Raw genomic sequence first — 26,721 nt, 5'->3', positions numbered from 1 at the left:
TGGGCGAAGTTTGGGGGCAAATTTTGGGGGGAGATTTAAGGGATATACGGGGAAATTTGGGGGATTTTGCGGCGATTTTGGATTTCCTGTGATTTTAGGTGTGTATGGGAGATGACGGGTGATTTTGGTGATTTTTCTAAAGGATTGGGGTGATGTGAGGGGGAGATTTTGTGATTCTGGAGTTATTTTGGCGAATTTCTGTGATTTGGGTGACTTCAGAAGAGGTTTGGGGTGATTTCCGTGAAGTTTGAAGAAGTCTGGGTGATTGTGAAGCGAATATGTGATCGTAGTGAATTTTGAAGGGATTTGGGGTGATTTTGATGGATATTGAAGGGATTTGGGATGATTTTGATGGATTTTGAAGGGATTTGGGATGATTTTGATGGATTTTGAAGGGATTTAGGGTGATTTCAGACGTGTGTGTGTGTGTGTGTGTGTGTGTGTGTGTGTGTGTGTGTGTGTGTGTTTCATCCCTTCCATACCCTCCTCTTCCCTCTCCTTGCATCCTCCTCTCTCTACAAGTTCCTTCACTTCTTTCTCTCTCTTTCCTCTAACCCTTTGTCTCTCTCCTGTCTCCCCTTTTTTCCCTCTCTCCCTCCTCTTCCCCTCTTTCTCTCCTCTTTCTTCACACCTCCCATCTGTCCTCCTCTTCTCCATTTTATTTTTCTTCGTCATACTTTCCTCTCCTCTCTGTGTCTCCTTCTTATCCCTCCTTCTTTGCTTCCTCTTCTCTCCTCCTCCTCCTCCTCCTCTTGTCTCCATTGTCCTGTCAACGTCCTTTCCCATCTTCCCTCCCCCCTCCCCACCCTCCCTCCTCTTCTTTCTCTTCTTCTCCTTCCCTCTCTTCCTCCCTCCTTGTTTTTCTCTTTAATGTACCTCTCTCTTACCTTCCTTTTCCCTCCTCTTCTCCCTTATGCCGTCTTTCCTTCCCTTTCCTCCCTTTCTCTCCCTCCTCCCTTCCTCTTCTCTCACCTCCACTTCCCCCTCCCCTTCCCCTCTTTCTCCCTCTTTATCATATTTTCTCTTCCCTCCCCCCCTTCCTTCCTTACTCTCATCTCCTCCCCCTCCCCCCTCCTCCCTTCCTCTTCTCTCATTTCCCCTCCCTTCTTCCTCTCCTCTCTCTTCCCCTCCTTTTTTCCCTATCATTTCCTCCTCCTCCTCTTCTTATCTTCCATTTTCTGTCATCTCCCTCCCTCCCTCCCTCATTCCTCATCTCCGCTCCTCTTCTCCCCTCCTCCCCCCATCTCTGCTGTTCTCCTCCCCTCCCTGTCTTCATCCCTCTCATCGTCCCTCCTTCCCCCTCCCCCTCATCCTTGGAGGCAACACCTGACTCTCGGATCAATGGTTTCCTCACGCACACGCACACACACACACGCTTACACACACATACTCAGGCACAGTATACAAAAACACACAGGCACACGCTACATGAAGTTTACACACACACACACACACACACACACACACACACTTCGACAGATGTTTAAAGCATGTGCGTGTGGGTGGTGCGTGGGAGGTGAACGTACGTCAGAGAGAGAGAGAGAGAGAGAGAGAGAGAGAGAGAGAGAGAGAGAGAGAGAGAACAAATACGTGTGGATATGAAGTGGGAGAAAATGGGATATGGTATTGTAAATAGGAAATGGGGAGGAAATTGGCATGGATATGGGGAGGATAATTTGTGAGGTACAGAAGGAATGGGGAGGAAAATGTGTAGGCATGGGGAGGAAATGGGGAAGGCGTGTGGATATGGGGAGGTATATTCATGGGGTGTAGGGAAATGGTGAGGAAATGGGGAATGGCGTGTGGGTATGGGGAGGAATATTCATGGGGTGAGAAAATGGGGAGGAAATATGCGTGGACATGGGAAATTAGGGTATGGGGGAGTTTATATGGGGAATAGTATGTATGGGTAAGAGGATATGGGGAGGAAATGTGTGTGGATATGGGATATGTTGAAATATATGGGAGAATATGGGTAGAGTACTAGAAATGGGAGGAGACACTTTTACTGATATGGGGAGTGGATGGGGAGTGGGGAGGCTTCTGGTATGGGTTTGGGGAGATAGGGAAATGGGGAGGAAACATGGGTGGATATGGGGAGGAAATGGAGTGAGGGAGAAATTTTTGTATGAATATGAAATGTAATATTCCTGGATATGGTAAAATTAAAGAAATGTGGGGGTGAAATGGGAATAATGACATGGAAGCTCGTGTGGACATGGGTGCATAAACGTTGGTGATATGGGGAGAATGGACATGGGAAGAGAGATGAACATTGATGATATGGGGAGAGAGAATAAACACTGATGATAAGGGGAGGGAGAATAAGCATTGATGATATGGGGAGAATGGACATGGGGAGAGAGAATAAACATTGGTGATATGGGGAGAGAGAATAAACATTGGTGATAAGGGGAGAATGGACATGGGGAGTGAGAATAAAAATTGGTGACATGGGAGAGAAGGCTTGAAGGTTTGGACATGGGGTGTATAAACATTGATGATATGGGGAGGAAAGTTATGGGGAGAGAGAATAAACACCGTAGATATGGGGAGAATGGTCATGGGGAGAAAGAATAAACACTGTAGATATGGGTAGAGTAGTCATGGGGAGAAAGAACACTGTAGATATGGGGGAGGGAGAAATGGCTGATGGGGGAGGGGGTAGAAGGAGAGTGCAAATATAAATATAATAATAAAAATAATAATCCTACCTCAGAACAGTGCCGTCGATAATCACAACAGAGAACAATAACAATAACAACCACTAGTGAAGAACAGATGGGGTGCAGCAACAGAAGAACGGCATGCAGATGGCCAGCTACGGTTAACCCTTTCAGTTCGATGACGCATTTCGTGTATTTTCGTTTATTCTTCCTATTTCAGACGATTTTCAAAAGTCTGGTGGATTTTTTTGAACTGGGGGGTTGGATAGTGAATTGGAAAAAACCGTCTGGATGTAGCAAGAATAAATGTCATCGGACTGAAATAGTTAAAGATAAGAGTGAGATATAAAGGGCGTCGAATTCTCCTTGGCACGGGAGCCTTCGCAACGTCTCTTCCTTCGGCGATTTAGTTTGTTTATTACTCCGTGGTGTTCTCCTGCATGTCTAATTTATACATTTTTACTATGGACATGGTTGGCATTAGTGACATACCAGGGAATATCAAGGCGAAATGAGCAAAATAAATCGGTTAGGAGGAGGCGCTATGAAGCCTTCTCTGCCAGCGAAAATATTGGCGCGAAAATGGTTTGGTGTAATTTTATTTTTGGGGGGGAGTAGAGAAGATGGGAAAAATTGATAATATATGGTAATTAAAAGATGGAAAAAATGGGGATTAACTTGGTATCATTTCGAATAACGTGTGAAAAATATATGTATAAAAAAATAACATTAATATCAGGTGGAATGAGTGACGGGGTGGGGCAGGGAGAGGCCGGGTGCAGTGGGGCGAGGTGGGAGTGGGGGTGGATGGGGCTAGTCTTCCCCCATCCCTCATCCCGCCCCCCAAATCTTAAGGCTAGGAAGCATCAGCTGCTCTAGATGCGGCGGCCTCTAAGAAGCTTATATTCCCTCCCTGTATTTCCAAATCCCGTTTTAGCGAACCAGCTGTACAAGACTTATAAGACCTCTGAAAACTTGGTGACTTGACTTTCTAGGAAAATAATGCTTTCTTTGTCCTGAGTTTTCCTTCTCAGAACTTGGTTAGGGATCTTAATAAATATGCGTTGCTTTGTTCATAGCTTAATTTTCAAAGTCTTATCAGTAAAGTTGCTTTTAAAATAATAACAGATTTGGTGATTTGTGGTGGTGGATGCTTTGGAGTTGGCAAGATTAGTTAGTAGGGTGGTTGTAAGCTTTATGAAGCACCTCCTATGTTGGGGTTATGTCAGGTTCTCAGTTACTCCATCACTGTCAGTTTACTCAAATTATACAGTCAGATAAACACATTCTGGTCCTCGGACATCAGAGTTAAGAGTTCAAGGTGCCAAAGGTGTTGTCTGAATGATTTTGGGGTGGTTCAGCAGTGACCTTATGAAGCATCTCGTGAGCTGGTGCCTAGCCTAGGATTAAGTAAACAGCCCTGGTGTATAGTGAGAAGCAGATAAGCAAAGTTTAGAGCTTACTTTGAATTTCGGGTGCTAAATACTGCTTATGGCTGTTACAATACTTTGTAGGTGTTTAGAATTGGCCTTATGAAGCGTCTCGTGAGCTAGCGAACCGGAGTGAGCCAAAGTGAGTCAGTGCCAGGCTAAAGCAGGACTTAGGCAGCGTGGCACCTCTAAATCCACAATCCCCCACTCTCCTTCCCATCATCTGGCAGCAGCTGAGACTTGCCTACCCTCTCCCTCTCCCCTCCCCTTCCCCCTGGAGGTGCCACAGCCAGCGTCTCTACGGCACCCGGTCAGCAGCACCCTCCCCACCCCCCTGAAGGCAGCAGCGTCAGCATGCAGAGCCGCGTCGCCAGGGACACCAAGTTAAGAGCCTGGCAGCGCCCCCTCACCGCCCGCACACTCGCCCACGCCCACTGCCACAGCCGCCCACTTCAGCCCTGATCTGATTATCCAATTGCCAATTCTTTTGTACTGCAGATCCTGACTGGCATTCCTCGCTTGTCGCACCAGACTATTCCATTACGGCTGCCATTTTCAGATGTCTCTGGCTGATTTTCTCAGTTTATAGAAGACGTCATAAGATTAAATAGTGATTTCTTGTGCTCAGTGTCATTCGTTGTATCATTATCCAATGGTCATTCCTGTTGCATCATAGACGGTGACTGACAGTCCATTACATGTTCAGATAAATCTCACCAGATGGCCTCTATGTACTACAGAGTCTTCTGTCTGACAGTTGTGATTTGTTTCAGCTTGGGAAAGATGCTGGAAGATTCGAAAGCATCTGACTGCCAAGGTGGTCACATCGCAGACTCGGACTGGCATAGCCACTCAGGTAGTTCCTTGTTTTTTTTTACACCAGACTGTTTCAGCATGGACGCCAAGTCCAGCCAGGTTTCTGGCCTTTTCTCAGTTTGCGAAAGATGTCATAAGCTCTATTGTGCTTAATGTCAGTCCTCATCTGGTAATCCAGTTGCATTTCTTTTGCATCGCAGATTCCAACCGACATTCTTTTAAGGTCCTGATTCATCAGTCTGCTCCAAGATGGCCACCAGGCTGAGTCATCTGTCCGACAGCTACAGTTTTCTTTGTGTGTAAATTATATCACAAGACTGGAAAGTGGTCTCTGGTTGGATCCCAACCTCAAAGTGGCACAGGCACTGCATCAGAAGTCTTGATTCATGGCACTGGATTGTAGCAACATGTTCACCTGACCAATCATCTTGGCAGATACGATGTCCACATTTTGTGGAATATAGAGAATACTGTCAGGATTAATCCCTTTAGTATTATGATGTCCATTTTATTTTTTCTTACTACTGCCAGACGATTGAGTCAGTTCAGGAGTGACCTCTGGCAGTGTAAGTGTCGAGGGCAGTCTCCATTAACACTTTCAGTAAAATAACGACTTTCTTGTCCTTCTTATTTTTTTTTTCGCTTACATCATAGGATTTTGGGTAGGTTAGAAGAGACCTTTTTCAGTGAAGGGTTTAAATGGGTGATTTTGTACTCGGTCCAGTATTCTCATCAATTTTGCACCTGCTGTTCTTCTTGATTTTTTATCTTTATCACCGAAAAAACACCACTTCATTTTCCTTACAATAAATCAGTGTACTGCTGTTTGGTAGGATTGATTTGCCTGGGTATCCTTCACGAGCTTCTTTACAGTACTTGGCACAATAATAAATGAAGAAGCTTGACAACTTCATGTCACTGTAGTAAGTCTCTGAGCCTGGTGATTAGAAGAGATCTTTTATAATGCGGCTTTGTCTGGTACGTCAGTGTGGCATACATCTGTGCCTGATAATGAGTTAAAGAAACTTAACACTCTGGATCAGACATTCCATCCTGTCATTTCACCGTAGTTAGAAGAACGTTTTATTTCAGATTCGGAAAGGCTTGAGTGGCGTTTTTTTTTTTTTTTTTTTACTTTTCTTGGAAAGTTTCTGGTCGATTTGCTTCAAAATTGTATGCCATTTTTATCTCGGTATCCACCTGAGTAATGCCTGCTCTTTAAGATGGCAATTGGCGTCCCACAGTATGTGTTAGTCTGTGGGCACTTGACTGTGCAACAACTCCTTAAAATGTTCATGAGGTCATTCCAAGATTATACTATTATAACACTTTCTGGACTCTCTTCATCTGAGGCTGCTTAATGATATGAAGTTTCCTTGGAGTTCAGTGTGGCCTTTCCAGCTGAGACCACGTGATTGAGTGGCACTTTCTGGCACTTCAGTATGTCATCTTTTGGGGTTGGCTTTGACATTTGTTTTACTGGTGTCTGAGTAACTAGTTTGCGGCGGGCAGGGCGGGGCGGGGCGGGGCGGAGTAGGGCGCTGAACACTGAGAACACAAGATGCTGGGGCAAGACAATAAGTAAGATAAGAGCAGAGGAGTGAGTGTTACCGAGGCCTTCCTTCCCCCGCCTCACTACTCACCACTGCTCGCCTCCGTTACAGTCAACTCTGTCGTCACCTCTTCTTTGAGAAAAACAAAGTGCCAGTTTAGTTCACCCTGTACACGACCCGCTGGGGAGGTGCTCTAACACACACAAACAAACGAAAAATCAACACAGTAAAGTTTTCAGATGCCTTTAGCCGAATTCCAAGATGACTGACAGATGCGTGTGTGGTGGTTCCATCTTATCGTAAAATTATTACATTTTTACAGCCATTTACTTTTTTTTTAATCTAGTCTGTAATTTCGAATTCAAGATCAATTTAGCATGATAATATGTACAACCTTTTACTTTTTTCTTTTTTAATATCTGGTCCGTAATTTCTAATACTGGATTAATTTTGATCAATATATCTAACCTTGAAATGATTTTGGTGTGACTGAAAGCCCTCCTGAACAAACAGATGTTCACGAAAACGAGCTGCCAAAACAGCCAAGGCAATCTGAACTTTTACCGTCGTGTTCATCAGACATAAACCATACGTCACTTCTGGCACAGCAACGCCGCCGAAATTTTACCACATATTAAAAATTTCTGATTATTACTGATTATTTGTTCCTTTTGACATATGGTGTATGAAACAGAAAAAAATGAAGTACAGTGCCCTCTCAATTAGTGAATATATTAAACTAGTCAGTGAAGATTTGTTGTTGTTTTCTCTTGCTGTCGTACTAAATCTAAATATTATCGAACTGGGAGGCTTCAGTACTTCATTTCTCCTGGTTAAATACAGTACAAATCACAGTTAATGGTGCATGATAATTAACAGTGTGAAAATCATAAACCAATTATTTTCACTAATTCTGATGATCAATACAAGTGAAATCATAAGTGCACTAACGAAGAATTTTGGTAGATTTTGTGAGGCTCCAATGGTCTTTTGTTTCTTTGTCTATCAACAAGGCTCAAAGACTCAAATTTAATACAATCTGATAGGCTTCATCGTTTTCTAGCAGATACTGGACTTTCTAAATATTGTTACTGAATATATTACAGTTTTCTTGTAAATTATGATCCAATATATTCCACACCTCAAGAAAGGAGTGCGCGACTGAATTACATAAAGACGTGGATGAATGATTTACAAATTTCCAGTATTTTTTTTTTTTTTAAGAATTTCTCCAGTACTATTATACAGCTGTTTAGTTTTATGATTATTTACTTATTTTCATATCTCAGCTATTTCTATATCCAGTAATCTTCAATCACACTTTCTCTGGTCATCGGTCGCCTCTCAAAATCCTGCCAAAATGGTCAGGTCTGTCCTCGCCTCCATTTAGATGGTCTCATGTGAGGGTTTTAGAAGTCTGGGTCGCTAGTTGTGGGCAAATACTGGTGAACAATTCTTGCCTTTTCTTGGTTAAGCCTGGTTAGATTAAGGCAGGTATCACAAAAAGTTATCAGAGAAAAAGTGACTGTAATAATATAAAACGTGAAATCAGAATCATTGTATATGCTTATGGACCAATGTTTCTGTAGCTCTTTCAGTCAGTCGCAGCCAGATTTCATGCTAAGATGGATGGCCTAAAATGAGCTGGACCTCAGGATCAGCTACTTGGCTCCCTTCCTCCACCGGGTTCAATTAGATGTTGGTACGTTAGGCGGAAGATGTAAATAATGGTACATTAAGGAATGATTGACTTACTGTCACGGCGCTTGACTCTGAGGTTGTCATTATCGTACTTTGGCAACCTACCTGTCAATAGTGCGTCCGGTTTCGTATCATATTATACACAAATTATATTATTATGCACGAATATATTATACACGAATATTATTATACACTAACATATTGTACACAAATCACAGGCGTATCATACACGAAATCGGACGCACTATTGACGGGTAGGTTGCCAGGGCACGATAACGACAACCTCAGAGTCGCACGCCGTGACTAGAGTATCTTAGTATTAATCTGGTATACAAATTAAATTTATTAGTGTTTCGTGTGTGTAAATATGAGCCTGAATAGACCCGAACCTACGTTTAATGGTAAAATCATCTTTGAATGTCCTCAGTGTTAACAGTTCCCCTCTCTTTTTAGATGAATTTTCCCAATTTTAAATAAGTTTAGAGTGTATATATATATATATATATATATATATATATATATATATATATATATATATATATATATATATATATATATATATATATATAATTTTTATGCCCCTGTTCTCTTGTAGTATTTAGGATTTTAAAAAGTGAAAAATAACAGCCTAAACTGGACGATCAGTCCAGCTGAGAAACGAGTGATTCAGCCAACTTCTCACCGAAGTTATTGGAAATTCAAAGCTGATTGGACAAAGTTAGGACCAGTTACACAAGTTTAACGCCAGTCACAGCCCTCAGGTTCAATTCGGAGAGGCTTAAGACAGGTTTCTTAATAGGTTTTCAAAATGGTTTCGAAACATGTTGGAGATTGGTTTGCAGGTTCAAGACCACCTTAAGAATAGGTTGAAGGTTGGCTCAAAAGAGGTTTGTGATTAGTTCAAAGCATGTTCGAAACTGGTTCAATATAGGTAAAAGGTAAGTTCAGTACTTTTCCAAACTGGTTCGTGATACTGACAGGCCAGGTAAAATGGGTGACCAGTCAAGTTAAAAGATAATCATACAGCTTTGGGGCATATTCTTATCAATTGTTATCATTTCTTGGCTGTATTGTATCAGTACTTTATGAATTTTTCTTTTTATTAATCATTGTTGGAACGTGTCTCTTCAGGAATTGTTTTGCCATTCCATATAATCATACCAACACCATCTCATCAGTTCTCTATACTTTCATTGTGAAACCACGATATAAATGAAACCGAATTATGAGAAATCGCAAGAAATAAAACCGCATTATGAAAGACCAAGTAAATGTTAAACAGGATTAGAAGAAAGTGAGTCATGTGAAATTTCGCCATAAAAAGAATACATTATGTGAAATTAGTCAGTAAGAAACAGCATTACGTGAAATCACATCAGAAATCGTGCACTTCAAGGTGGCTGTAAAAGAAATCGCGCTGTGTGAAGTATGCTGCATGAAAGTGAATTACGAGAGTTTGCATTTTATAGTCACATCCTACAGAGACCAACTCAGTGGAGGCGAGAAAGATTGGTGCGATAGAAAACGGGGTAGGGAATGTGCGTTGAGGGGGGGACTGACATATTACAAGGATTATTATTATTATTATTATTTTTTTTAAGAGAGAATGGTTAATGAATGCGTTTTACTTATTTATTTATTTATTTTGTTTTTGAGCTAATGGAGAAGGTACTATGATGTAATGGATAACTGAAGATTTTTTTTTTTCTTATGGAAGGGTATTTTAAGGTAATGAAAGGACATTTTGAGATAATGAAGAAATTTAGAGAAATTGGGGAGATTTTTTTTTTATAATAGAGTATTTTAAGTAATGGAAAAAATGCAGATATTGAAAGGGCATTATTGAGAATGTTCAGATTTTTTTTCTATCACTGGAGAAAATTTTTGAGACAGTGGAAGGATATTTTGATACAGGTGAGATTTTTTTTTTTTTTTTTTTTTTTTTTTTGAGATAGCCTAATAGAGAAAAATTTTAAGATAATAAATTTTTTAGATAGTAGTGGAGAGAAATTTTGAGATAATGGAAAACTTTTTAGATAATGGAGGGATATGTTGTTAATGGAGAGATTTTTAAGCTAGTAATGGAGAGAAATTTGAAATAATAGAATTTTTTTAGATAGTAATGGAAAGAAATTTTGAGGTAAGGGAAAACTTTGTAGGTAATGGAGGGATATTTTGATAATGTAGGGAAGTTTTTAGGTCATGGAGAGATTTTGAAATAATGGAGGAATATTTTGAGATAAGGAGGTAATTTAAAATGACGTGGAATGTATGGACCTGGAAATGGAAAAGAGTTAAAACATTATAAAATTAAAGAAGATCATTGGTACCGGTAAGCATACATAATTGCCTTTTTAATATTAACACACAATTTAATCTAACCACAAGAGGTTTGCATGTTAAGAGAAAATACTGGGGTTAGTATAAGTGTTTTTCCTTGAAGTAACATAGAAATTAAAATGTAACCGTAAATTGTTGGCATGTTGGGAGAAAATGTTAAAGTTAGTATGAATGTTTACCTTAACATTAACACAGAGATTAACCTAAAAATGTGATGTTGGCATGTTGGAAAAAGAATGTGCAGGTTAGTATCAATGTTTACCTTAGAAATAACATAGATTTTAACCTAAACATAAAGCAGTAAATTTCGTGTCCTTATATTAACATGCAAAGTACGTGGACATGATATATATGTATGTCAGGGAAGAATGGTGATGTTAAATAAAGAGCTTATATAAAATTAACGTACAGTAATACCTACTTAACCATGATGTATATTGATATGTGAGAGGTAGGTTAAATTCATAGGTTCCTTAAAATTAACACACAAAAGTAACCAATATTATTTCTACAACCAATATTGTTACATGAATGGGGAAAAAAAATTCAAGCACTGTTGTTTTAAAATACTGTGGCAAAATTCTCCTAACAAGTAAAAACAAATTCTATACAAAATCCTAACTTTTTCCTGTCTAGCTGTATTCTTTAAATTTCTAACGATAAATCATTTATTTATAACTTCATAGTATTTCTTACACTGATATAAAATTATTTCTAATATTCCTTATACATTACGAGGAACAAACTAAACACATTGACACTTACCGGTGGTGACTTCCATCGTCGTCTCTACACAAATGAGAAAAGAAAGAGACAGGTGCATTAAACAGGTGCAATTATGGACAGGTGCTTTGGACAGGTGTGGTGGTGGGGTGGACAGGAGACCCTAGAGTAGGTCGAGGTAAGCCTCCTTCCGTTTTGGTGGTGCTTCTGTCTCCCACTCAGTTAGTGTAATCATCTTTGTTAACTTTTGTGATCCTGTTCACGCTTCTGATTTTTTTTTTTTTTTTTTTTTTTTTTTTGTATGGCTGGCTGTTACCAAGCTTTACCATCAAGCACAAAGTTTAATGTATTGTTCTGATCAACTTCAAATGGTTTATTCAAGTTAGAAGCCTGTGGCCATCAAGAAGTCAAAACCTTTCCCGATTAGCTTTACATAGTCAAGCGAGTACTTCTTTCTTTAATGCCGGGCAGTTTTACTCAGTTTAAGGACACCTTTAACCGCCAGCAGGTTAGATCAGCCAATACTGGGACATCCATGTCTTATAAACCAGCCAGACAAATCACAAGATGTGTGATTACAAGAGTTTGGTGATTGACAGACACACCACAGGAAAGGAAGTTGTCTCACCTCAGTCCACCAAAAGATCTCTTAAGTGGACGAGTACTAGAGACCTGAGGCGTAAGGACTGGCCACTCTCCACGTTTTCGACTCAAGTGTATTGTTAGAAAGGTGATGCTTTCTTGGGTTAGTTCATTGGGTACAAGCACCTACGATTGCATTTAGTCCTGGTTTAGGTTTCGTTTATTAAGTGTATGGTAACCTAAGTCAAGTTGGACATGTCCGATTTTTGTGTTTTCCGTGATATGCAGTCATATTTTAAACATTGTATAAAAATGTCAGCATAGTGTATTATTTTAACTTTGATGGTATGTTTTCTTAAAGGCGTTGTGTTCTTCTGTTAAAATCCGGTTCGAAATAACTTGTAAATTTAAATACATCGTACTGTAGTAATGTAGCTCTTACAGAATCCCAAAATATGGACACTGGCCAGTACCATCTGCCTGAGGGTCACTAGCTGGCATCACACACGCACTCACACACACGCTCACAAGCGGTGCTCTGTGCTCAAGCGAATAAAAATAATCAAATTATATTCTTTACTCTGGTTCCCAAAGGCCTCACCAAAATTTCAGTGTTCTCTTCATATATATATATATATATATATATATATATATATATATATATATATAGTGTTTTCTAGCAATCATTCTTTTCATATAGGACATAAGCACAACATAAGTATTCTACATTTATGAATTCTGAGCAAGTTTAATCGGAACATAATCCAAGGTAGTAATTCTAGCTTAGCTCATTGTAAGAAAATCGCTCTTTTGGTAAGGCCTTTGGGAAGACTGCTTGCACACCCACAAGAACACTGACGTCTTGAAACACCCTCGAGATAGAAAACTAAAAAATATTTAATATTATCCATGAATTCCCCTGTTATTCATTTATCCAAAGAAGTTATTGATAGAACTCATAAAACTACCCTTAATCGTACCGGCTTTCTATCTCCAGGAGGAACAAATGATATCGTCTCATAGATACAGGGGTGCTGGAACATTTACGGTGGTACGGGAACATTAGTTAAGTCTGTGCTGGAAACATGAGATTGGGAAGAAATTTTATTCAGAGTAAATGAGAGAGTTGAACAAAAGTACTGTATTGACTTTGTAACTTAGAAAATACGAAACATTGTAGTAGCAGTATTAGAAAAGGTAGCAGCAGTGGTAGTAATAGAAGTAATGGTGCTGGTATATCAGTAGTAATTATACGAAAAGCAGCACTGAAGTATTTGGTAGTAGTATCGGTAGTAGTAGTCGTAGTAGTAATAGTAGTAGAAGCAGCAGTAGGTGTGGTGGTAGCAATAGCAAGGAGTGCAGTGGGATAGGGGTGTATGGTGAGTTATGGGATCTAATGGCGTGCCTGGCGGTGAAGTAGTGTAGTCAGAATATTGAATTACGTAAAACAGGGGGTGGGTGGCCAGAGTTCATCACATTCACCCTCTTTATTGAAACTGTTTCTAGCCCCTTCAGATCGAGGACGTCTTTCCTAAATAACTAAGGCTTTTTGCTTAGCCAGAAATTTGAAACAAAAAAATGTCAGTCTGAGGGGATACGTAATTTGTAAACAGATGGAAATATTCAGTAAGAGCTATATTTTTATTCACCAATCCACAGTACATTATAATTATTACTATTTTTCCACCCATATACCAGAGCTTTCCACTGCCATACCGAACCTGTCCCCTGCTATAACAGACCTTTCCATTGCTATAACGGACCTTCCTCTGCTATACTGGACCTTCCCCTGCTATACCGGACCTTTCCCCTGCTATACCGGACCTCTCCAATGAAGAGGCCGGTATGGCCCTGCAGTGAACTAAGCGTAGTGTCCATAGAGTTCTTTAGACTAATAGCACTGTGGAGTTGAGAGTACACTGAACAGTCTAGCGTAGTTCACCGTTGTTTACAGTATGTTATGCTGTATTAACACTGGTTACTCATAAATGCCAGCACTGACTCCTAGATGCCAACAGTGACTCGTACAAGTTAGTTAAAGATTCTGCCTAGGTTACATCCACTTTATATCATTATTTTTCGTCATACATTATTCTGAATCTTCTCCTCCACTGCAGGATAGCGTCACTAGCACTCCATAACATCACGTTTTATCCTACTGAGCTCTTTGCCAGATTAATTAGACATAAATTTAGCAACAGAGAAAGTAGTTCCAGTAGTTTCAGTAAGATCAGTAGAAGAGAAAGCAAAGTGCAGGTGTGGTGGTCAGGTGAGTCTCAATTTGTGCAAGTGTGAGAGGCGACAGGTGTGTGGGTGCTACATCGAGGCAGGTGTGAGGGTCGTCAGTGCGGCTATAGACACAGGTGCACGGGGGAGAAGCGGGTTGGGAGGCCATTGGGTTAGTGGAACAGGTGTGATGTGTTGTTGTTGTTGAGGTGGTGGTGTGTGTGTGTGTGTGTGTGTGTGTGTGTGTGTGTGTGTGTGTGTGTGTGTGTGTGTGTGTGTGCTTGTATGTGTTTGTTTGCTTGTTTGTTTGTTTGTGTGTGTGTGTGTGTGTGTGTGTGTGTGTGTGTGTCTGTGTGTGTGTCTGTGTGTGTGTGTGGAGCAGAGTAGACCTAAGTCAATGTGGAGGCAGCAGGTGTGGAGCGGATACAAGCAGGTGTGTGTACCGGTTTAATACAGTGTGTAGGCGTTGGATTATTGCAAGTGTGTCCAGGTATATAGCAGATATTTGCAGGTGTAATACAGTTTTATGAAGGCATGTCAGAGGTGTGTGCACGTATATTGCAGATGTGTTTGTGTAGCTGTGTTAGTGGTGTGTGTAGGTGTAGTACAGTATATGAACAAATCTGTGCAAGTGGTTTAGATGTTTGCCAATGTATATATAGCACTTGTATGACAGGTGTATGCAGGTCGAGTATATGTGTGGGCAGGTGTATTAGCGGTATGTGCAGGTGTGTAACAGGTGTGTAGTGGCCCACCTGGCTCTTCGTCCTCGGGGGTGCTGCCCGGCCCCTCGGTGGCTTCCCGACGTAGACGCATTGTTGTCACCAGCCTGAGGGAGACAGAGGACTGGGTTAATGGCAGGTGTGGACAGGTGTAGATAGGTATGTTGAAGGTGTAGAAAAGTGTAAACAGGTGTGGACAGGTGTAGTAAGTTTACAAGTATGGACTGCTGCGGGTATGAGACGTGTTGAAAGGTGAAGAAACGTGTAGACAGGTATAGAAAGGTGTAGACAGGTGTGGACAAGTGACAGGTGTAGGCAAAGGTAGACAGGTTTGTTAGGTGTGGAAAAGTGACAGGTGTGGACAGATGTATAAATGTGTAAAGAGGCATGCGAGGCTTGGACAGGTGTAGAAAGGTGTAAACAGGTGTGGATAGGTATAGACAGGTGTGAACAGGTGTGCGGCAGGTGTGGGAGGCTGATGGGTACATGGTGGGCGGGGGTAGGAGCCAAATAATGAGTTAGGAAATAAGAGATAAGTTAGGAAGAGTTATAGCAACCCGTCCTTTAATAATCAAGTATGTACCCTGGACAAGGATTACGAAGCCCGTTCCTGAGATCCAATAAGCCAACACCTGCCAACAACAGAGCTACAGGTTTACACAGATAAAGACAAATATATAAACATGGGCGCTCGTGGAAGTCATATTTTAATTACACCGTAGCTTCCCCACCAAAATTCACTTAAATCCAGGCCATTGCAATTACTTGGCAATTAATGACTAAATTATGCACACTTAAGCGGGTGTATTACCCGCATCTAGCATATAAATTACTGTGAGAGCTGCCGTTGAATTAGGCCACTGAGAAAATAAGTATATGGGTCAAGGATAATAAAATACTGATGATGATGATGATGATGATGATGGTTAAGGTCAAGGATAATACAATACTGATGATGATGATGATGATGATGATGATGGTTAACTGAGTAAGTGGTTGTTAAGAAATACGTATCATATCTAGTGACACCAAACTACAGTAGGTAACGCTCTGGCTGCGTTTTTATTTTTTAAGGGAAATTTAACGTGTGTATGTCAGCGGAAAATGGATTATTATTATTATTATTATTATTATTATTATTATTATTATTATTATTAAGCCCATTGACTGCTCTTCTTCTCTCAGTCGAACCGAGTCGTCTGGATTAGTCTGTGTGATATACCTATGTGCATCCATACTAGGGAAAGTGTTTAAAAAGTACCCCGCGTCTTCCTAAGGGTGCGTCCACACGTGTTTTGGAATAAGTGCTGGCAACTTGTAAACAACACAGTAACAAACAAGCTGCAAACAGGCTCGTACGGCAGCGTCAAAATTAAGTCTCAGCTGCCTGGTATGGACGCACATATCCCATCGCCTCCGCTGCCTGTAAGCTCAAAGCTGCACTGACACACGCTGGCATACAGCTGTCCAAACAGTGCTTCATACATGCATCCAAATATACTGTCAACACATGTTCGAGGACACGGTGTAGACACGCCCGAACACACACACACACACACACACACACACACACACACACACACACACACACACACACAGTAAATAAAGTCCATGCGAATATCATCAAATTTTACGTGTCATAAAAATCGAAAAAAAAAACGTTCTAAAAATGCAAATTACTGTGAGAAAACAGTTTTAAATTATTTGCCACAGATGCTGAGCTAAAAAAAAAAAAAAAAGATGAATTTCAGAAAATGTTTTTAAATGAGTAAGAAAAAGATATTGACGAGAGAGAGAGAGAGAGAGAGAGAGAGAGGGTTGGGGTGTGTGGGAAGCAGGTAAGCAGGTGTAGGTCAGTCTAGGAAGTGAAAAAGGTCATGAGAGAGAGAGAGAGAGAGAGAGAGAGAGAGAGAGAGAGAGATCCAAAAGAAACTGATAAAAAAAAAAAAACTGATTGAAAAAATATATATATAAAACCAAAGACAGAGTGAAGCAAAAGTTGTTGACGAGATTCCAGGAAAGTTTATCAATGGGCGAAAGTTTTTGTTTTCCTCTGTGGATTATTCTATGGTGCAGTATTATAATTTCAGAGAGACACTATCATCATCATCATTATCATCACCGTCATCATTATCATCATCATTATCCTTGCTCTGTCATCAACATCATCATCATCGCTTCGTCATCATCATCATCATCATAACGTTAACATTTCACCATCATCATCATCATCATCATCATCATAACGTTAACATTTCACCACCATCATCATCACCACCATCATCATCATCATCATCATCATCATCATCATCATCATCATCATCATCATCATCATCATTAATCTCAACATTCCAGTATCTTATATTGCGCGGGTCTAATCCAAAGACAGGAAATGGAGAGAGAGAGAGAGAGAGAGAGAGAGAGAGAGAGAGAGGGAGAGAGAGAGAGCCTGGTCAAAGGGGCCCACTCCATTCATGCATCATTCAGCCCGTCCATATTCTGTGTTTACAATTTCCACACAGTGTAAACGAACTATTGACTGGAGTTGTATTTTTCTTAACTCCTTAGCTTCCTCCTTTTCTTGTTTTTCTTCTCTTTTCTTCTTCTTCTTCTTCTTTTTCTTCTCCTCCTCCTCCTCCTCCTCCTCCTCCTCCTCCTCCTCTTCATCAACATCTTCTTCCTTTCATTCTCTTCTTCTTCTTCTTCTTCTTCCTCCTCCTCCTCCTCCTCCTCCTCCTCCTCCTCCTCCTCCTCCCCTTCTTCTTCTTCATCTTCTTCTTTCTTATTGACCTTCTTTTCCAATTCCTTCATTCACCCCTCCTTTCTCTCTCTCTCTCTCTCTCTCTCTCTCTCTCTCTCTCTCTCTCTCTCTCTCTCTCTCTCTCATTCACGCATTCACTCACTTTAAGCTATTGAACCACTGTAAAGGTCAGGCATTAGGGTCGATTCATCTGTAACACCGAATGGAATTTTAGTCTTTACTGCAAAAAAGATAGATAGATAGATAGATAGATAGACAATGATCAACGGAGAGAGGTGAATGCTTTTGTGTGTGTGTGTGTGTGTGTGTGTGTGTGTGTGTGTGTGTGTGTAACAAAGAGAGAGAGAGAGAGAGAGAGAGAGAGAGACTGAAATACCTCACTCTATAAATAGCCCAGCACTAACACCCACACGTTTCACTATATCCACATTTACACACCTACACAATTGCACACCTACACAATTACACACTTACATCCACAACTGCGCAGTTACAAATACGCCCACAATTACAAATAGTTACGCATTTACCTCAGTTACACAACTACCTTACCCATCTGCAACCACAATTACACAACTGCTTACACAGTTACACAAGTACACCCACAGTTACACAGATGCACCTACAATTACACAACTGCTTACACAATTACACAAGTACACCCACAGTTACACAGATACACCTACAGTTACACAACTACACCCACAGTTGCACAAATAAACCTGCAATTACACAACTACACCCACAATTACACAACTTCAGTCATCGGCCTCAAACCTGCCCTTAATCATGAGTCCTTTGTTCAACCTGCGTCGCATCAGAGAGGGAGAGAGAGAGAGGGGGGGGAGGGAGGGAGGGATGAGGGAGTGGGTTGAACTGAGAGAGGGGGACATAGAGAGGGGGTTCAAGAGAGAGAGAGAGAGAGAGAGAGAGAGAGAGAGAGAGAGAGGAAAAATCTGGAGAAAATAAACTGCAAAGAGGAAGAGAGTTTGAAGTGGAAAGAGGAATTTGTGAAAGAGGGGAGAGAAAGTTCAAGGAAAGTGAGAGAGAAAATAGGAGAAAGGAAGGATGGACAAGAAAAGAAACAGGGAAAGAAGCGAAAGTAAAGAAAGTACGAGGGAAACCAAAAAAATATATATGTAAACTTTCAAGAACGTTGTAAGAAAAAGGAGAAATGGAAGGAAGGATGATGGAAAATATAAGAAAAGGGGAAGGACGTGGGGGGAAAAATATATGAAGTGAACTCGTGAAGAAAGAAAGAAAAAGTTACCGTATAGAGAACTGAAGAATGTAATAAGGAAGAATGAAAGAGGAAAGAAAGATTGGCAAAAGATGCAAGGAGTGAGAAAGGTTGCAAGAGGGAAGAAGAAGAGAGGAGGGACTGACAGTGAAAGAAGCATTAAAAGATGAAGGGAGGAAAGATGCAGTGAAATCAGCAAAAAAACGATGCAGTTAAATCAGTAGAAGGAGGAAGGAGCAAAAAATTAATAATAAAAAGTTAGTCATGGCATAAGAAAGACAAACGATAATGTCCTCTCCTCTTTTCCATTTTCTTTTTTCCCGAGATTGGGGTTTTTCCGCTAAGGACGAAGAAAACGTGAAATTTAGGATGACTCTCAGGGCGGCCATTGCAAGAATCATCTAGCGAGAGAGAGAGAGAGAGAGAGAGAGAGAGAGAGAGAGAGAGAGAATATCCACATTCCAACAACTCATTATACATAGTTTCTTTCAGTTCATTGTTCATGTTTAGTAAGGATCTTTTAACATGAACGAGGTATGAGGAAGAAACACTATTCCCATTTCCTTCTTTTTCTCTGGAAGCAGCTCTTTATCTTCAGAGCTCTCCGATTCTCTTACACTTCAGGGAACCAATCAGGCACGAAAATAGAACCTCGGCATCCAGAATTTCCACCAATGAGAGTAGTATTATCATCCCCCTCCCCCGGCCGCCCGTCGTCCAATTAGAGCGCTCCATACGTCAACGTCCGCACCCGGCGACCAATCAGGCGGCTGCGTCTCCCTGGGTATATAAAGCCCGGATCACCCACGCGGCCCACGCAGTCCTAGTTCGTGATTCTGTCGAGAGGGAGGATGGGAATTGGGGATCGTATTCTTGAGTGGCTTTGGAGACTCGTTTAACACCGTATCCCTGGCGATTCATTCTCCACATTTCTTCCCACTGTCCTTCTATATTTTGATGATGATGGTGGTATGCTGTGTGATTCTGGATATGTCGTAACACCTTTTCTTTGGTGATTCATTCTGCACATTCTCATCACTGTCCTCATATATATTGTCATGGGGGTTATCCAAGTAGCCTGAGATTTTGTAACATTTCATCCTTAGCAATTCATGAGGTCTTCTAAGAGGTCATGGAGATTCCGTTGCACCTCTTCCTAAGCGACTCATTCTACACATAGCATCTCGCTGTTATTATGGGGATGGGGGTCTAAAATAAATGACTTTGTGGAATTCCCTAACATATTTCCCACGGCGATTCATTCTCCACAAAACTCCTCCCTGTCCTTTTGCAGTCTGTGAGTTAAAGGGATATAATTAACACACTAAGTCTTAAGATATAATATGGAAGCTAAATCGCAAACGAGGAGGTGCTAGGAACTCTCTTACCTAGAATACGTCCCTGGGGCTTGAAATAGACACTGAGTGCGTGGGTTTGCGGGCGGTTGGCATGGAAACTCTCTCTCTCTCTCTCTCTCTCTCTCTCTCTCTCTCTCTCTCTCTCTCTCTCTCTCTCTCTCTCTCACTGATGTGTATTTCTGGCCCCAGCATCTCGCTTGCTTCTGTTTAATTAACTTGTCTGGTTTCTCAAGTCCTCTTATCCTTTTATAACTCTCTCTCTCTCTCTCTCTCTCTCTCTCTCTCTCTCTCTCTCTCTCTCTCTCTCTCTCTCTCTCTCGGCTGTCACACATACTCGTTGACCTGTCTCTCCCTCCCTTTCCCTCCATTCATTCACGCTGTGTAATCATAACCTGGTGCTCTCTCTCTCTCTCTCTCTCTCTCTCTCTCTCTCTCTCTCTCTCTCTCTCTCTCTCTCTCTCTCTCCTTTTCATTTTTCCCCTTCCTCTCCCTCTTTCCCTCTCCTCTTCCCTCTCACTTCCCCTCCTGCACCATCTTTTTCACCCTTCTCTCCCTCTTTCCTCTTTCTCTCCTGTTCTCCCCTCCCTTTCCCCTTCCCTCTCCTTTCTTCCTCTTGCCTCTCGCTTTCGCCATGCATTATTCCTCTCTTCCTCTCTCTAATGGGGTCAGTTAGAATAGAGAGTGAGAGGAATGAGGAAGGGTAGAGAGATGAGATGGAGGAACAGACGACAACAAGAAGGAAGTGAAGAGCAGGGGAAAAGAAGAGAGAGAGAGAGAGAGACTGAAAGCAAAGATTGATATGGTCCTTAGAGATACGAATTTACATTTTAAAAGAATTAATTTGAAAGTTATTGGGATAGTCCAGGAAATACACAGACCAATATTACTCATGAAAACATATTACTGCACTTGGGCAACGGATTTATAGGAATTATGCGATTTATGTAAAGCTGGAAGGCAATAATAATGAATGAATGAATGTCTGACCAGTTGCCCGTAATGAGAGTTCCTGTGCTTTTGTGTCTGTGTATTTCTTTTTTTTTTTTTATATATATATCCTCTACAATTAGGATGATGATGTTGAAAAATCGCAGTATTTGAATAATTGGCGAATGGGTGTTTGGCCTATTTCCTCTGAGTTCTGAGTATTCTAATGTTAGCCCTGCTGGTTTTATATATCTTGTTTCTGGATCCTGAGCACTTTATTTACGGTACTGGGAAAGGGGTTAGGTTGATGGAAATTTAGAAGACTCGGTTGGTGAATAATTGGGAGTATGGACTGACTTTGCCAAATAGATGAAAGACCAAACACTTACGAAATGGATGCGGACTGAAGGTGGGGATGGGAAACATGAAGAGGGCCTAGCCATGTGGACCGAATGGACAATAAGGACGGTTGAGAGAGGGATGGCAGTGTGAAGAAGAGACAGAGCAACATGAACGCAAAAGTGGAGGTGGTGGGAGACCTATGAATTACACTGAAGTTGTTTAGCCACGTGGAGTGAAAGGAGACTGAGGCATTGAATTAGTTCCCAAGGATCCAGTGCGAGGGATTTTGATAGAAGGGTAATTTGTGTACCGCCCTGCACCTTATCGGCTCAATATCACGAAGCTTATGGATCCGTGCCCTGGTGTTCGTCCCTCTCTTGACTTTTGGAAATGCCCTGTCGGTCCTTTTGAAAACTCACGGGTGCCAGTGGATTAAGAAATAGAGTCGGGTGGTTTGGAGAAGAAGAAGAGGTCGGCCAAGAACCAGTTGGAAGGATAAGGCACAGTGGAATACACAAGGATGGTGGTATTGTGAGAGTCGATGTTATGTTAGGAAAAATGTAGAGAGGTTCTTATGTTCAAGCCACGCCCTTACAAGATACAGCGTCAGATAGTAAACAAAAATAACTGATAGATAAACAGATAGATAGAGATAAATATACAGACTTTTTTCCCCTTTCCCTCAACCCAGCATGAAAGAGAAGCAAATATCACAGAGAGAGTTGGGCTTCAGTGGAACTCAGTGTGGGACTCTGACGCAAATGTTTACCTAATCTTACTAAAGCTGCGGCCCATGTTGAGTTTTACCGTGTGTGTGTGTGTGTGTGTGTGTGTGTGTGTGTGTGCGTGTGCGTGTGTGTGTGTGTGTGTGTGTGCGTGTGCGTGTGTGTGTGTGTGTGTGTGTGTGTGTGTGTGTGTGTGTGAAAATAAAGTCAGAAATGAGGGTACGTTATAATGTGTAAATAAACAACTCTAGGAAATGTTACTTTGGTGTATGATAAGTAAGTATAAATTGTGAGATGGTACCTATCCATGGAAGAGATAGATAGATAGATAGATAGATAGATAGATAGAGAGAGAGAGAGAGAGAGAGAGAGAGAGAGGAAAAGTTGGAGGCACCCTGAGAGGAGAGCAAATACGATCACGAATAAACATGGGAGAAAATTCGTCTGGTCTTCCGTTTTGACGCACCTAACACACGCACACATACATGTACGCACACGCACATAGACATACATACATGCATACATACATACACCTCATGTACACACACGCCACATACACGTAGACTCACTAATAAAAAGAAACCTTACTAATATTTACACACACACACACACACACACACACACACACACACACACACACACACACACACACACACACACACACACACAATTTCGGTGACTGCAGGTATAGCTTAGGAGGCGACATGAAGGTGGGGAGAGAGAGAGAGAGAGAGAGAGAGAGAGAGAGAGCCGGACTGTGTGGGAAGTAGATGTAGGTCAGTTTAGGAAGTGAAAAAGGTCAGTTGAGAGAGAGAGAGAGAGGGGGGGGGGGCTATTCCACGAAATTTAGTTGAAAAATATGTGTGCCGATATACTTGTCTCAGCTGCATTTTAGATACCTTTAATAGTCATCATCATCATCATCATCATCATCATTATCATCATCATCATTATCATCATATCGTCAATTGTATCATTTTTAATATTAGAATTATAACTATCATGGAAAACAGATACGAAGATAAATAAATGGAAGCAGACAGATAAAAATATAGATAGACAGACAAACAGATAGACAGATAGATAGATAGATAGACAGATAGATAGATAGATTGATAGATAGATAGACAGAAAGATTGACAGAAGGATAGATTAAAATGCGCAATCTCGGTACGTACACAAAATTGTTCTCTGTATGTTAGAATTACTGTACACACACACGCACACACGTTCTCACAGATATGTACAAACGTTCATGCGGAGAGAGAGAGAGAGAGAGAGAGAGAGAGAGAGAGAGAGAGAGAGAGGAAGAGTATTGACCGAGACGAGAGAGAGGGAGGGAGTCGAGGGGAGGGGTTGAGAGAGAGAGAGAAGGGGGGGAGGAGGAGAAAATGATGGAGGAGGCTGGAGTAAAGAACGGGAAGGAATGAAATGGGAAGAGAGAAAAAAGAGAGGGAGAGGAGGAAGAGAAAGTATAAAGTATAAAGAGAAAAGGAAAAGAGTTGGTGGGGAGAGTGATAGGGGAAGAAAGAGGAAGGAAAGAGAAGAGAGGGGAATGAGAGGAAGGAAAGAGAAGAGAGAGGAAAGAGAGGGAGGGGACAGAGGAGAGAGATGATAGTGGAGGAAGGAGGGGAGGTGGATGCAGGAGTTGCAGGGAAGATGGGGTGAGGAGAGGGTGACAAAGAGAGAATAGGAAAGAAGAGGGGAGGGGAGGGGAGGGGAAGAGAGTAAAGAGGGGAGGGTATAGTACAAGTAGGTCAAAGAGAGAGGAGCATGGAAAGAATATTAAAGGAAACGAGTTGATGGGATGAAGAGAGGCAAAGAGAGTGTAAAGAGAGAGGGGGGAGAGAATGGGATAGAAGAATGAGAGAGAGGAAAAGAAAGAGAAGATAAAGGAAAGAAAGAAAGATGATGATGAAAAGGAAGAGGAAAGAAATAAGAATATCAAAACTATAAAATGACAAGAAATCAATAATGAGAGAGAGAGAGAGAGAGAGAGAGAGAGAGAGAGAGAGAGAGAGAGAGAGAGAGAGAGAGAGAGTACACCAGTTCTCAACACAAACAATCTAATTAAACTCAGCCAGATTACTTCCCTAGACAAACAACAAGACAAGAGAACAACAGGAGTTTTTTATTCATTTATTAATAACACTATGTAACTAGAACTCTGTAACTGTCTTGCGGGCAGTCACTAGTCTCCACTTACTGTTTCTTACAATGACCTTGACCCCATTGGGAAAATTTGGATTTTTTTTTCTATCACCAAGGCCCCATACCAGGACGCATAACCTGGGTCATTCATATTCCTTGCGCAGACGTGCTGAAATCTCCCGTGCACACGACGAACTCATCTCGCTCACAACACAATACTTATATGACTTTCTGCTATGCTCCTCAGTTGCACGCAAAGGATTTGGATTTTTTTTTCTATCAGCAACGGCCCTTACCAGGACACATAACCTGGGCCCTTCAGATTCCTCGCGCTGTCTCCGGCTCTCCTGGAATCGTTGCGAGACTCTGAGGCGGGAATAATAATAACAGCAACGAAAACAATATAGGTGGGGACTAATTAGGGGCGCTGGAGAGGGGTGCCTTCATGTGGTGACACTGATACAGCTGGGCGGCCGTACTGCCTGGCTATCCAAACGTCCCTCAACTACTTCCCTATCTTAAACAAGAATGGGGCAGCACAGATGGAGCGCAATTTAAGCCTGCACTCCCCTGGGTTCACTTTTCAAATGAACCTGGAGCCGCAGCAAGAGGAACGTAATAGAAGAAAATGGAACAGAAGTCATATCTCTCCAGCATAAAAAATAATCTGAGTTATATTACAGGGCTGAAAGAAGAGACTGGGAATTACATAAGTCTCCCCTTTAATTGAGTCAGGTTCTCTGTTTTCTTTGAAGTGTTGTTATGCGTCAAGATCAGCTGACTTGTACACACACACACACACACACACACACAAAATCCATTACCGCGTTAACTCACCCCATTTCACAATCCAACCACCACTTCCTCTCACTCCATCTCTCACTCCCCCCCCTCCCTATCTATTTATCCATCTTACCTATATTTCTCTCTCTCTCTCTCTCTCTCTGGGGGGCGCGGTAGCACAGTGGTAGCGCGCTGAGCTTGTGATCGGGAGGTCGCAAGTTCGAGCCTTGCCCGGGCTACCGTTGCCGGGAGGGGTAGCTCCCTCCTGTAACCCCAGCGGGGCTATATGGCCTTAGTTGCCTAGCTCGGGGAATCCATTTCTCTCTCTCTCTCTCTCTCTAGCCTATATATGTATATATATATATATATATATATACACCCTCGCCATTTGGATATTTTGACCGTATACATGAGGGAGAGAGAGAGAGAGAGAGGTGGAATAAGTAGATATACAGATAGACACATAGATGGACAGATAGCCATATATTGAAGGTAGATACTAGTACATAGATAAACACAGATAGATAGACAGATAGATACTGTAGATATAAAGGGCGAGATAGATGAGAGAGAGAGAGGGGGGGAATAAGTAGATATACAGATAGACACATAGATATTTTATGAACGGAGGACACGAGAAATCTGGTGTATGGATTATTTTTTTTATTCTTTTGTTTTTCTTTCCTTCCGTTCTGTTATTAAAAAAGATGGACAGATAGTCATATACTGAAGACAGATACTAGTAGATAGATAAACACAGATAGATAGATAGATAGATAGATATAAAGGGCGAGACATATGAGAGAAAGCCAGTGAGTGAGAGTGAGTGAGTGAGAGTCAGACACAAGGTCGCCTCTCCTTATATACAATTAGGTATGCAGCCCGCAGGTGAGAGAGAGAGAGAGAGAGAGAGAGAGAGAGAGAGAGAGAGAGAGAGAGAGAGAGAGAGAGAGAGAGATTATTATGTATGCATGTGTGACTGTGTGCGTATGAATGTATGTATGTATGCATTTGAGGGATTAATGGTTGGGTATGTATGTATGTGAGGGATTAATGAGTGTAATGTGTATGTACGGGTGCATGTAAGCAGTATGTAGGGAATTATGTGTATAGGTGTGTGCGTGTACGTGTGTAACTCTCCAATCGAGGTAAATGAGAGGCAAATGAGCTGTTCTTCTCTTCATTAGCCTTGGCACATGTGTAAGTAGGTAGGTAGGTAGGTAAGTAGATAGGAAGCAAGTAGTTTGGTAGGTAGGCAAGTTGAAAGGATGTATGTGTGTGGGTCGGTAGGTAGGTAGGTAGGTAGGTAGGTAAGTAGGTAGACAGACATGTAGGTAGGTTGGTGTGTGGGTGTAAGTAGGAAAGATGTGGATGTTTTTGTTCTGTTCCCTCCCCTCCCCCTTCCCCTCTCTCTCTCTTTCCTCCTCCTCCTTCTCTTTCCCCTTCCTTCCCTCCCTCTCTACCCTGCCCCTCCTTCTCTTCCTCTTCTTCTCTCTCTTCCTTTCCGCACTTGCATCCCCGCCTCCTTCTGTCCTTCATTCCTTCTATCCTTCCTTCATTCCTTCCTTCCTTCCTACCCTGTTAACTTTCTTTTCTCCCTATTCGCCTCAAAACAATAATTTATGAATGTCTCTGTTCAAACAATTCTGAGAGAGGGAGAGAGAGAGAGAGAGAG

The 26,721-nt window shown here is 41.6% G+C and overlaps 1 protein-coding gene across 4 annotated transcripts in view; it reads right to left on the bottom strand.

Annotated features, from left to right (window-relative positions):
• Window positions 1-26,721, bottom strand: part of Syt1 (Synaptotagmin 1) — a 115,612-nt gene that overhangs the window by 57,904 nt on the left and 30,987 nt on the right. For 3 of the 4 annotated variants that reach the window (XM_080284957.1, XM_080284956.1, XM_080284958.1), the window contains exons 2-4: window positions 14,793-14,866; window positions 11,272-11,295; window positions 6,556-6,597 (exon numbers count right to left, since the gene is read on the bottom strand). In XM_080284957.1, coding sequence (XP_080141083.1) covers window positions 6,556-6,597; window positions 11,272-11,295; window positions 14,793-14,853 — 127 coding nt within the window. In that variant the 5' untranslated portion in view covers window positions 14,854-14,866. The remainder of the gene's footprint in view (window positions 1-6,555; window positions 6,598-11,271; window positions 11,296-14,792; window positions 14,867-26,721) is intronic. The other variant, XM_080284959.1, reaches the window with a different exon arrangement.

Source organism: Coenobita brevimanus, chromosome 103, assembly GCF_032717465.1.
Source record: "Coenobita brevimanus isolate Jiangsu-jjx chromosome 103, ASM3271746v2, whole genome shotgun sequence".
NCBI classification, from domain to species: domain Eukaryota; kingdom Metazoa; phylum Arthropoda; class Malacostraca; order Decapoda; family Coenobitidae; genus Coenobita; species Coenobita brevimanus.
Note: the sequence above shows the minus strand (reverse complement) of the source record. Positions and strands in the feature narration are given on the sequence as shown.